Genomic DNA, 12,393 nt, shown 5'->3' with positions numbered 1-12,393 from the left:
ATCTTGAAATATGAATGGTGTTGTGGGAGCATGTGGGACAGTTCAAAGGGAAGCAGGAGCATCAGCAGAACAGGTTTTGTGCAAAGAAACCCTTTGTTGGCACCAATTAAAGCTTGCATAACTGTGCTGGGTATATCTTATTTATTACTGTCATGTTAAATGCTCAGCCTGCCTTCAGATCGGGGGTTACTCAACACCCTTTTAATTTTTCAGCTTTTAAGTCAGTTAGCATATTTCATCCCTTGCAGAAGAAAACCACTTAGGAAAAAGAAATCTTTATTTTATATTTTTTGTATACTTGTACACAAGTAAAATAAAATGCATATCTATATATACTGCGATCTTGTGAAGGAAAAGGTAGCATTCTTTAACAAATGCTGCCCGTAAACATGGTGTGATGGAATGAATACGGAAAAACTGCAATATTCATAAACATAGGATTAAAACATCATCAAATTCATTACCTCTGCAAATGGGAACCTGCAATATTGTTCAGTGTGATGTCAAGTTACAAACAAATTTTAGACATTCTTTTCAGAGCATTTCTTACACATTTTTTTTTCCTGTAAATAAACCATATTTCTTTATCATCTGCTGTAGCAAAAGCTGCTTTGTGGGCAAGTGCAGTTCCGAAGATCAAAGGTATAATTCACAGGTTTTAGGACAAATAAATTATGTACATCTCGGTGTCTGTCTTTTTTTTTATGTCTTGTTTTTTGTTTGTTTGTTTGTTTGTTTGTTTTTTTATAAAGGCATCCAGTTAACTTTTGTGTAACAAAGCTTTCTCAGGGTGAATGGTAGTTTGCTTTCGTTTGTAACATTTATGGAGGTCAGCAAAAGTCTTGTATTAAAGTGTCATCAACCCAGGAAAAGAGTTAATTTTAGCAGAATAACAGTAAGCTCCACACCAAGGGAGGGATCAAAAGGCTTAGGCTGAGCTGTAACGTGGAGCTGTTTCCTTGCTGGGTGAGGCGGCACTGGGCCTTTGATTTGTTCTTTTTAGAGCAGCCCTGCCTCTTTTTGGTTGGGACTGTGGAAGGTTCAATAGGCTCTAGAAACTCTGGTTTCAACTTGGTCATTGGAGGGTCTACAATGCTGGGGAAGGTCCCAAAAGGGGAATCATTTATCTGCTTGTTGCTGCTATTTTTGGAACGGTCTGTCTCAATGTACTTGGTTTTGGACATATTCTCCTTATCCTTGAGAGGGTTGTTGGAGGATGGCCGGCTGCTGTGGGAAGAAGGACCTGCCTTGCCTTTAGCTTCATATATAAAAGATTTATCCATTTCTGGCTGGCAGCACTTCACAGAGCCATCATGGGAGCTGAGAGGAGGGTTCCCAGTGGGCAGTTTACCAGACCTGGTCTTAGTGCTAAAAACACTTGTTCGAATCTGGTTGAAAGAGTCAACGCATCCTTCCAAATCAGAGCTCTGCAGCCTTTTGAGGTCTCTCCCTGCCAGATGGGGGGGAAGGTGGCACTCTAGCTCCGAAGACGATCCTTTAAACTGCCTAAACCAATTCCAGAGGGATCGAGCCTGGCAGTCGCAGATCCACTGGTTGCCATTTAAGCGAAGGTACTGGAGGGACACCAGAGGAGCCATGGTTTCCCCTGTGAGCACGGTCAGGTTGTTGTTAAATAGATATAAGGTCATCACTTTCCCAAGGTCATGAAAAGACCGGCGGTGAACCAGGCTGACTCTGTTCTGGTGCAGAAGCAGACGGTCAAGGTTGATTAGCCCACGAAAGACGTTCTCTGACAAGCTCTTGATTTTGTTACCATGCAAAAACAGGTAGGTGAGGTTTGCGAGATCTATGAAAGTGTCATCCAGCAGGTTCTGTAGATTATTATCCTGAAGGTAGAGATATTGCAAGGAAAACAATCCCCGAAAAAGCCCTGTGGAGAGTTCCAGGAGCCCACATCGATCCAGATGTAAGGTGTGGAGGTGAACAAGACCACGGAATGTGACAGGATTGATAGACTTCAGGTTTGTGTTGTCACTGAGATCTAACTCCTCCAGTTTGTTGAGTCCATAGAAGGCTCCAGGCTCAATGAGGCTGATGTTGTTGGAGTGGATCCAAAGAATTGTCATGTTGCGACAGGAGGTGAAGCTGGTGGACCTCACAAGGGTTATCTTGTTGTTGTGCAAGAAGATGCGCTGGCTCTGGATGGGTATTTCTGTTGGGATTGCTGTCAGTCCTTGCTGCTGACAACTTATCGTAATCTTCGGTTCGCTGTAGCATACACACGCCCCAGGGCAAGACTCCACTTCTGACTGGATGTTCAAGCAAAACACCAAAATCAGCAGTTTGCTTCCTAAAGGACAACAAAAATAGTATGCAAATTAGCCAGTGTCATGGGAGAGCACTTTTCTCTGCAACTAATAGATGAGCCTGAAAATCACCCTTCTAAGTGCATTGACATTAACCACAAACAACATATGCCAGGGGAGCCAAACAGTTAAAATGAAGAATTAAAAATGTTCTACCACTTAGCACAATAGTTAAAAGCAGTACACACTCATAGAGAGAAATCCTGAGCACTTCCTTGGCCTTTTGCACTTGGGAGACCTCTGACTTCGGTCGCAAAAGTAAGTGATAGTCATTATGTGTTTGCATCATAGGTCTTGAATGCATGTCTAAAATAAGCCTGGTTCTAAGGAGCTTACCTCTGAGCAAAGGGGCTGCCTCCTCAGGGGCCATTTGTCCCTGTCACAGGCACCTTTAGCACAGTTCAGGCTGTGATAAAGCACCTGCAGTGGCAGAGCTGTGCTGGGCAACTCTGCGTCCCATCCAGTGCGATCAGCTTCTTGCCTGCCTGCACTCAAAATGTAAGATAAGGCTTCTGTGACTTTCCATGAACAATTTCTGATTGATCCAATCTTTCTGCAAGAAATAACTGCAAGGGATTCTCAGAATAACTTACAGGTCAGACCTGCCTGCAAAGGCCTTGGAGCCAAGAGCATCCTCCAATAGTCAGACCTTTACACCACACATTTGGGCTTCCCTTCCTCTCTCCTCTTCTGCCCTCTGAATCTGTGCCACTGAGGAAGAGGAGAAAAGAGAGTTTTCCAGAGGGCAGTGCTGTTCTTGGAGGAAATCATGTACAAGCCTTGATTAAGAGATTCCTCAAAGCTTACAAGGCAGAAGCAGGTTTTGTGCATCCCAAGAGTGCAGGCAATCCAGTGGGGTTAAAGAGCCCCTGAGAGGAGTATTTTTTCATGGTGACAACCACCTGCTTTCCCAGGAGCTGGACTGCAAGGGACCATGGGGCCTCAAATCACAGTGAAGTATGTGGATTCATCACATCTGATGCATGTTTGGGAGGGGCCTGCAAGATGGGCAGAGACAGGGCAGAGGTGTGCAGCCAACACCAGCTTCTGAAAGGGGACCTGGGAAAGAGTCGGTGTGAATGAGGCCAGTTTCAACAATGCTTTACCAGCAATTAGCAGCAAGTAATTAAATCACTTCCTCTAAACCACATACTGAAGCTAAAGCAAATGGGCAGCAGCCATAGCAGCGGGATGCTGCATTTGTGTAACACCATGTGTGACCAGGGACGTGTGTGTCTCCTTCCCAGCTCATTACAGCACCTCTGGCAAAGGGATGCACTCCTCCCAGTCACTGGGGAGCCCCAGCCCAAGCACAAACAGCAGCTGTGGGAGGTTTTCTCTTCCTTGAAAGACTGAAAATGTTGTTCAGGCATTTTGATGCCTCATTACACTTTAAGGTAGAATAGCAGAGTTCAGAAATCCAGGAAAAAAAGAAGAGAAGCCAAGATAGTAAAGTCACTTTTCTGTCATAAAAGGCTGGGATCTAGGCCTGAGATTCCTTCTAGTAAAAATAATTCATCAAGTGCAGCTAATAAATCTGTGGAGATCCAACAGTCCAATATAGACAGGAGACTCCTATACATCATCATTCACATGGGAGAAAAAATAACAGCTCAGCATGCTGAGATAATTTGAGCCTGATATTATTAGCTGCTGAGCATCCCTGGAAGGCAGTGTGTTGAGAGCAGTATTATGACACATTCTGGCTGTCATGTTTTGACATATCACGTCCCATTGTATGGAGTAAAGTAACACGAGACAACTGAAATCCCCTGCTGGAGACATGTCACACCAAGAGGAGCTTCCTGGGAAATTAAAACAATGTCAGCATCCCTCTGACCAGCACAATTCTTCTCCAGCTGATAATAAAAAACTGCAGCCAGAGAAACACACCTTTCTGGAGCCTCTTCCATGATTCGGATGATGGGGACCCAGTGGTACTGCAGCTACATGACACACTCCAGCAGAACCACTTTTGGGCTGTGGGCACCACTGCAGACTCCATGGCTCTTTCCAGCTGCTCCTGGTAATACCGCAGGAGCTGCAGCCTACTCAGGGAATATCCAACCACGACCCAGATGCATCCACACACCTTAAACATGTGACACGTTCACAGCAGAATGGATGCAAAGCACCATTCCTACGGGAGAGGAATCACAGTGACAGTACTCCTGGTCTAGCTCCAGACAAGGGAGGCAAGTGCATAATAAATATATGTATACATGGGGAGAGAAAGAGAGAACATGAAGCAGCCAGCAGAGAACAAGGGCTGCATGTGAATATCACCCTGCCCTGTGCTAGCCCTTCCAGACAACCGTGCTCCCCTCTTCCTCCACCCTCTTGATGATTGTACGCAGAGTCCCTTTCTTACAGGCAGAGCTGCCGGGGTAAGTAGCCAAGTCCTGTCTCAGCTTTTGGGTGTGTGCAGAGCTCAAGACATGCTACAGCTTCTCCCCAGCACAAAGGAACAGAAGGAAAGGAGCAAATCCTTCTCCCTTTTTTTCTCCCATTGCTGCTGCTGCCTCTGCAGCTGCCGGGAGCTGTGAGTCAGTGGCACTGATAGCTGGCTGCCAGTGGAGCAGCACAGGGAAATTAATTACAGTCAGGGCTAGCCTGTGTGCTTTAATTAGGGACCTGGTGTTCATGAGCTGCTCAGATGAGCTCTTTCCACCAGAGACAGTTGCTGTCAATCACCCCCTAAAGGTTTTTTCCAGTTTCTCTCCTGCTGTGCAGCTCAGCTGTGTCCTGGCTGAGCCATGCTGAAGCTCAGCGCCCAGCAGGCACCAGAGTGTCCAGCCAGTGCAGGGCTTGAAGCAAGCACAGGTGTGGGTGCAGACCACAGGCAGCCTTGGGAAGTGAAGCTGATGCTGCAGCCCCCTTATTCCCAGTCCTGTGGCAGAGACTGGAGAGACTGTGCCTTGGCCTGCCCCTGCTACTCCGAGGAGCTTCTCCATCACTGGCATTCAAGGTCCAAATGGGTAACTTCCTCGTGCTCAGCCTGCCCCATCTGCAGAACCCACCAAGTGCTGTGAGGCACGCAGACTTTGCACCAGGATAGTTTCACCTGTCCAACTCCAAGCAAATATTACCTGGGTCTGACTGCCCAGTTGCTAAGTGAGTGACCACTTTAGGACTGGGATGAGCACAAGGCAGGGTCCTGGGACAGGAAGATTCTAAGACTTGACATCAGGACATGTTAATTAAGCCACACAGATTTAGGATGACTTGGAGCACAGCAGAGCTTTTTACTGTCTGCCTGGACTACACCCCTGTATTTTCACATAATCTCTTGCTTTAGATCAAGTCCTGCAAGACTGAATTATGCCAACTAGCATTGCTGGGGCTGGACCCTATCAGCCTGAAACATGCCCCTGTTTTGGGGCCCAATGTCATAACACAGATCACAGACCCAAGCCCCTTCCTGCTGAGAAAGACTCCCCAAAGACCCTCTGGATGGGACATCCTGACAGTGCCCAGAGCCTGAACACTGTCCTGCATACCACACTACACCTTGTTTCCCTTGGCAAAAAATGGAGGGGAAGGAAGAGGCCCTTCAGAGGGTGGTCAAGCAAAAACCACATAGACGCAGCTTAAAACTTGCCAGGAGTAGTGTGAGTGCCATGGGCTCCTGCTCTTCCTGAGATAGACCAAGGATTTGTGATGCTGAGGGGTTCCAGTGGGTGCTACTCTGTGTATGAAGGTCACCAGACAGGCAGAGCCCTGGCTGAGGACATAAAAAACAGGAATCCAGGGGACTGCGGCAGGAAGAACCCCGCTATGCCTCAGCCTGGCTGGCATGGGCAACCACCATCATTCATTTTCCTGGAGTGTTGGGTTCAGCTCTGCTTGCCCTGAGGAAAATAATCTTGGAGTAACATGCCTCTTAGATGAGAAGCCATTCCTACCCCTTCCAGATTATGATTAAAACTTAACTGGATAGTTCCAGTCAAAAGCAGAAGATGAAAGAAAACCCAGTACCTGGAACCTTCAGTTCCTCCAAGAGTTTGGCTTCGAGTTTAGCATTTGTTCCTCCAGAGCTTTCTTAAAAGCCAGAAACCTCCTTCAGTCAAACTGCTGTACTTCCCCTTTGCCATCTCAGAAGTGTTATGACTCATGGAACTGGGAAGCAATTAAAGTGGGTCCATTATCTGTCTTTCCGCTAGTCCCCTGTGCGATCGCATTGTCAAACATGGCAATTAGAAAGAAAAGGCTCCGGGGGCCTCTAATAGATGCTTTGCAAACTTTTTAAGAGGCCAAAGCAAAATGCAATTTTCTGCAGTTTGCAGAGCCGTGGCCTTTCTCTGCCGCTCTGCACTTGTCTCTATTGATTTGGAGATATTATAATGCGGCTTTCCTACAGTGGAGGGTCAATAATCATTTGAATTCTCTCCTGGTTGGGCATAAAGGGAGTGCTTTACAATACAAAGCCTTTTGCTGATGCACACAGCATTTTGCCTTTGTTTATAGTACAGAAACACCTTGGCTGCTTAATTCCCTGTTCTGAACTGGTATTGTTTGAAATTCAGCGCATGGCTTTGAAAGACACTCTCTAAAGCAGCTTCAGTGTCTTCTGCTTTGCCCTGTAGCCAAAGGTGGGTCTGCATGTGCGTGAGTGAGTGTGAGTGCATGTGCGCCAAAAGGAAGAGGACAGCACTTTTATTCATTTCATTTCAAGTTGAAGTTGAGTTAAGAAGTGAAAGAGGCAGGAGAATTGATTTGGATGAGTCTCACCCCAGGCTGGATTTTCCCTCCCATTTGCTGCCTCCTCACTCTGCTGCAAACTTTGTGATGGTGCACCTGGAGTGGCTGTAGGGTGAGGAGGAGGGGAGAGGAGAAGGGCTGTGCCACCACTCCCACCTGGGAGAAGTAAGCAGCGTTACAGCTCTGGGGAACCAAGGACTTGAAGCAGGTACTGACAGAACAGGTCTCTGCTGGCAAGCACCTGCAGCTAGCTGCAGCAGGACATTGTGGGGTTGCTGCAGGTCCTGTGGCATATCTGCAGCTTTGTGGGGATTTTGGGGTGTCAGGCACCCCTGTGGAGGTGAACAGTCCATGGGTCACCGAAGCTCCATGTCTAATCCAGCATGCTCAATTGCTCTCCAGGCTCAGGTGACTGGGTCAGTTTGATCTCATTGGGCTGTTGCTGGAGCTCAGTGTCCCAGCTCACACCACTACTGGCACAGGCTGCCCTGAAAAACTGCGGATGCCTCATCCCTGTAGTTGCTCAAAGCCAGGTTAGATGGGGCTTTCAGCAACCTGATCTGCTGGAAGGTCTCCCTGCCCATGGCAGGGCGTTAGAACTAGGTGGTCTTTAAGGTCCCTTCCAACCCAAACCATTCTATGATTCTATGAAAACGCATACATCTTGTTCCAGTACTGAATCACAGTTGTCTAAAAATATGTGGCTAATTCCCTCTTAGGCACACCTGAGGGTATGATATGCCAACAGGAGCGCTGGAAGATTGGGCACAGCTCCTCTGGGAGACCCGTGCTCAGCAGCTGTAGCCAGCTGTGACATAAATGGCACCAGGTAGCAATGTTTAGGCACCAGAATCTTCTATAGGTACAGTCTCTGATCCCACACATTCTGGGACTGCATCTTGATCCATGAACCTTTGGGACTGTGGTGCTCTTTATTCTCTTTGTCAGTGCAACCTCAGTTCTGCTCATTGGTATATCCAGTCTCTACCCTGAATAAGACAGAATTTCAGTGGAAAAAATACAATATGCGGTCAGAAATGAAAGGTCATTTCCATAATGCATCCAGGCAATAGATGTGCCATTTCCTAACTTCTAGGTGTTCATCTTTTCCACCTAAATCATACTGCCTTAATGTGATTTTCAGACTTAATATTGCAGGGACATTTTTAAGGGAAAACGGTAAAAGTGAGTTATATCATGTGCAATTCTTAGACTCCCTCCTCACCAATCTCCAGAGGGGTTTGAATACTGATTCTTCAGCACTGCTTAGGGCTGAACTACGAGACTTGTTACGTGAGCTGCGTGCAGCACAAATTCCAACCAGGGCAGCTCCATCCATTCACAGGCAGGTGCCAAAGCAGCTCCTGGCTGCTGGTGCTCCCCATCCCTGCCAGGGGCTCTCCAGTGCTCCCAGCATTTTGGCAGCAGCATTGGCTCAGGCTGACATTTGGGCAGGGTTATTCTTTTGGTGATTTGCCAGTGTTTCTCTCAGCAACATCAGGGAAGGAAGGAAAAGGTGATACTTAACAGTTTATATTTCAGCCAATCTGAATATGAATTTCATGAGGAGGAAAAAAAAAAAAAAGAAAGAAAGAAAAAAACTTCTCCTATAGCCAGAGGGTTTTCCTCCTGCTGAATTTCAAAGACTTGCTGCAAGCAATGGAGGTGTGAAAGACTCACAAAGAAGAGGTCATGAGAATCCTTTATAGGGGAAAATATCAAGGGATTTAAATACAGGAGTCATTAGGTCCCCGTATAACAATAACACTTGTACCAATTATTATAGCCTAGTAATTCCCTGTGAGGCCAGGAAATGAGAAGGAGAAAAGCCCTGTTCATTTTAATACAGTAACATGAGAAAAGCTGCACTGACTCAGACAAAGAGGCATTTGGGTTGGTCTGAGACAGTGGTCAGGAGTAGATGGAGATGGAAAGGCAATACAAGATGGTGTGAGCATTGCCTTGGCATCTTTTCATTGGAAAACAGTGGCCCAGGACCTGCTTGAGCCAGTTTCGTTTCTCTTTAGCAGACCTTGAAACGTTTCTACTCTTTCAGGTTTTCACTAAGCCATAGGTCATTGCATCAGTGCTGCTCCAGACATTTTTGCTTCACTTCTCTGCATCTTTTCCAGGTTTTCTTCACTGTTGGCGTAGGAGGACAGGACTCAGGATGCAGCTGCAACATGGACTTGTACAGAGGTTTAGATGTCCTTTTCCGTCCCTCGCAGTTCCTGCACTCTGTTGGCTATTTAACTATCATTCAGCGTCAGGCTGAAGTTTTCAGAGAGCCCTCCACAAAGTCCCCAAGATCACTTTGCTGAGTTGCAATAGCTCATTTAGAACCCATATTTGTGTTTGTTTAGGTAAGGATCTGGGCTGTTTGCCAGTGTACATTACTTTGTATTTATAAATGCTGAATTGCATCTGCCATCTAGTCTGTGGTTATGTATTTTACCATGTAACTCCTTGCTGCAACAAATTGTGTACCCAAAATATCCACTGTCCTTCGAGCAGAAATATTATCATTGTTCACAGTTGTGCCCAAATCTTAAAATGCAAGTTGGTCGTAAGCAGTGACATCTTCCATCATCTTCCATGATCCAGAAGCCAATCTGCAGCATTGGTCCACAAAAATAAGGAGCCAGTAACACCTACCTATCAACACAGGCTAAAGATGCTTCTCAAAAATGGTTTACTTAAAAAGAATAAACTTTCCTCATACCTTTAATATGGGGTTTCTCTCTTAGGCATTAAAAAGCTGATCTAGTTACCACTTTTTTTTTTTTTTTCTATGGATAGGCATAGGAACATCCCATAGATATTCTAGGCCATGATTCAGTGAGGACTCCTTACACCCCTATGCTCTGCCACCTCACCTGGTGGGACTAAATCTGCAGAAGCAGAATTTTCATCTGTTCTCACATGGGATGTAATAAACCTGCGTTTTTTTCCACCTGTCCTGTTTCCAGCTCTGCTTTCCCCTTCTATCCCATATCTAGAGGCAAAACCCTACAACCTTTAACATATTATCCTTGGAAACAACCTAGAGGTGTAAAACAGAAGGATTTTTAAAAACCAAACAAAATACAAACCAAACTCCATACCAAAATGATGCACCTGGCAATTGAGACACTAGGTAATTTGCTCTACAGACTAGATCTCGACAGGACCTGGGCTGGTGATCATACAGTGCTCCTTGCAACCCACTGCCGCTACACCTGGGAGAGCAGAGAGGTGGGCAGCAGGATGTCAGCCAGCTACTTCTGTTCCCTTGTAGACCATCCCTGTGCTGACTGATGTAAAACTCATATAAGCTCAGTACAGAAAAGATGATTCTTCACAAGAATGGTTAGGGACCACAAGCTCATGGACCAGAACAGAGCCAGAGAGGACTCAGGTTCAAGGGCAGCACACCTCACTTCGTCAGTCTCCAAACCCTGTCAGTGCATGCAGGGGTCAGTTTGGCCCAGAATTATATATTAAAAAAAAAAAAAAAAAAAAAAAAGATACATGGCCATATTCCACTCTCCTGAAGACTTATCACAAAGCCTTGGCCTTGCCTTGCTCTTGGCCCTCTCTAGTGCCTCCACCGGCGTGAGACCGTAAAGGTCCCTACATCACAGCTTGCCCTGCGGCTAATCACAACACCAGCATCAGTACTCAGCAGAACACATATGATCTGTAGAGATCTGACTCTGAGCAGGTGACTTTGATTACCTGCTGGACACCATGCTGGTTATTAAATTCTATGTTAATAGCTGGAGGAAAGGCAAAAATCTCCAGATATCCAGCATAGGGGACAGTCTGTGACAAAGGAGAAGTCCAAGGCAAATACTTGATGTTGAAGACAGATGAGAGGCAAGAGGTTGGGGCTAGAAAAGCCCAGCTACAAGTGTCCAAAGGCAAGGTGAAAGCACATGGACTGCAAAGGACATTTGGAGCAGACAGGATGCCTACAGCACCCCTGGGAAAAACAAGCGTGCAGGAGGAAAGAGGAAGAGAATCAGAAGGAAGGCTCACTGAACAACTGTAGACAGATGCTAGCATCCATGAAGATCTGTGGGTACAACCTGAACTCTCCATATCCACCTGATCATATGTCATGAATGCATCTTGGATGCTGAGTAACTGCTGTGGTCCTGAACCACCACACAAAACCACAATGGTGCATTTATTGCAAAGCTTGGCCAGACTGAGCACACTGAGTAGGAGAGGAAGTGGGCTCCTTCCTCACAGCCTGGGAGAAATGTCATGTATTTTCTCCAAGTCACAGCCCCCAGGGGCTACATATTAGGGACATGTCCCTGCCACATTGTCTTTTACAGTTTCTTGCAAAGTATCTTATGACCAAATCCATACCCAGCCCAGTAAATCCTAGCAAATCCCAGGTTGGCTGAGGGCTTTAAAAGTGGTCAAGACCCTCATTTCAATCCTATATGGAAGGAATGCACTGAGCATACTTCATGACCAGGACCATCTATGACATCCCCACCATGCAATCCTCATACTGTGAGGAATGAAGTGAGAAAACAAGCACTGTGAATCACAACAGGGTCTACAGAAGTTGGTGTTATCTGTGTCATATTTGTCAGGAATGAGGGACAAACAGGTGTCCAAAAGATGTATACTCCTGTTCTTGAGATGACTTAGATCTCTCACGGAACTCAAAGTATATCAGAAATGCTTCAAAATATTGTTACTAAAGAAGCAGAATTTCCTGCACATCCAAACCCAGCACTAGTGGAAGCACTATGTGTGAGTGACTCAGAACAGGAGAGGTAAAGCTGCAGATGGCATTTACACCTGCTCCCCCCAGCCATCTGGGACTGCTCCCCACCTGGCAGCTGCAACTCCCACCCCCACATCTTCAGCACTGGAAGTGCCCCATTGCACTAGGCAGTATTTTTCTCAGTTTTCTCCTAAAATAACAGTTATGTCAACTTTTGCTACAGACCCAGCGTCTGCAGATAATGTGGAACGAAAGAAGGAAGTTTTGGAAAGACTGGCAGGAAATGTAACTCCAGATAATCTGAAAATTGCCCATAACTTCAGTTTTGTTGTCTGCAGGGACACAGACAACCTTTGCAGCTGAAGACACTGCTCAGGAGCAAATGTGGGATGGAGAGAACACTTTAATTTCAACTTTCAACACAAACACTTTTTTGAACAACAGCTAGAAATGAAAACATGAGAGCGGTAGTTGTGGGTGGCTGAGGATCATATTTCTATATCCTTTTCCTTTCTGAGCCTGGAAGACCAAACTTTTCCATCCCAACCCATGAGTCATCACCTCGAATGGTAGAGTATCAGAGCCATGCAATCAAATACAAGGTCTCTACTATAAAGCTGTCTTAAAGAAGACTTT

The 12,393-nt window shown here is 46.0% G+C and overlaps 1 protein-coding gene across 1 annotated transcript in view; it reads right to left on the bottom strand.

Annotated features, from left to right (window-relative positions):
- Window positions 1-881: 881 nt before the first annotated feature.
- The window catches only part of RTN4R (reticulon 4 receptor), an 80,446-nt gene continuing 68,934 nt past the window's right edge, over window positions 882-12,393 (bottom strand). Inside the window, exon 2 of the mRNA XM_040577360.1 lies at window positions 882-2,311. Coding sequence (XP_040433294.1) covers window positions 882-2,311 — 1,430 coding nt within the window. The remainder of the gene's footprint in view (window positions 2,312-12,393) is intronic.

This window comes from Cygnus olor, chromosome 17, assembly GCF_009769625.2.
Source record: "Cygnus olor isolate bCygOlo1 chromosome 17, bCygOlo1.pri.v2, whole genome shotgun sequence".
Taxonomy (NCBI): domain Eukaryota; kingdom Metazoa; phylum Chordata; class Aves; order Anseriformes; family Anatidae; genus Cygnus; species Cygnus olor.
This window is presented reverse-complemented; position numbering and strand designations above follow the sequence as displayed.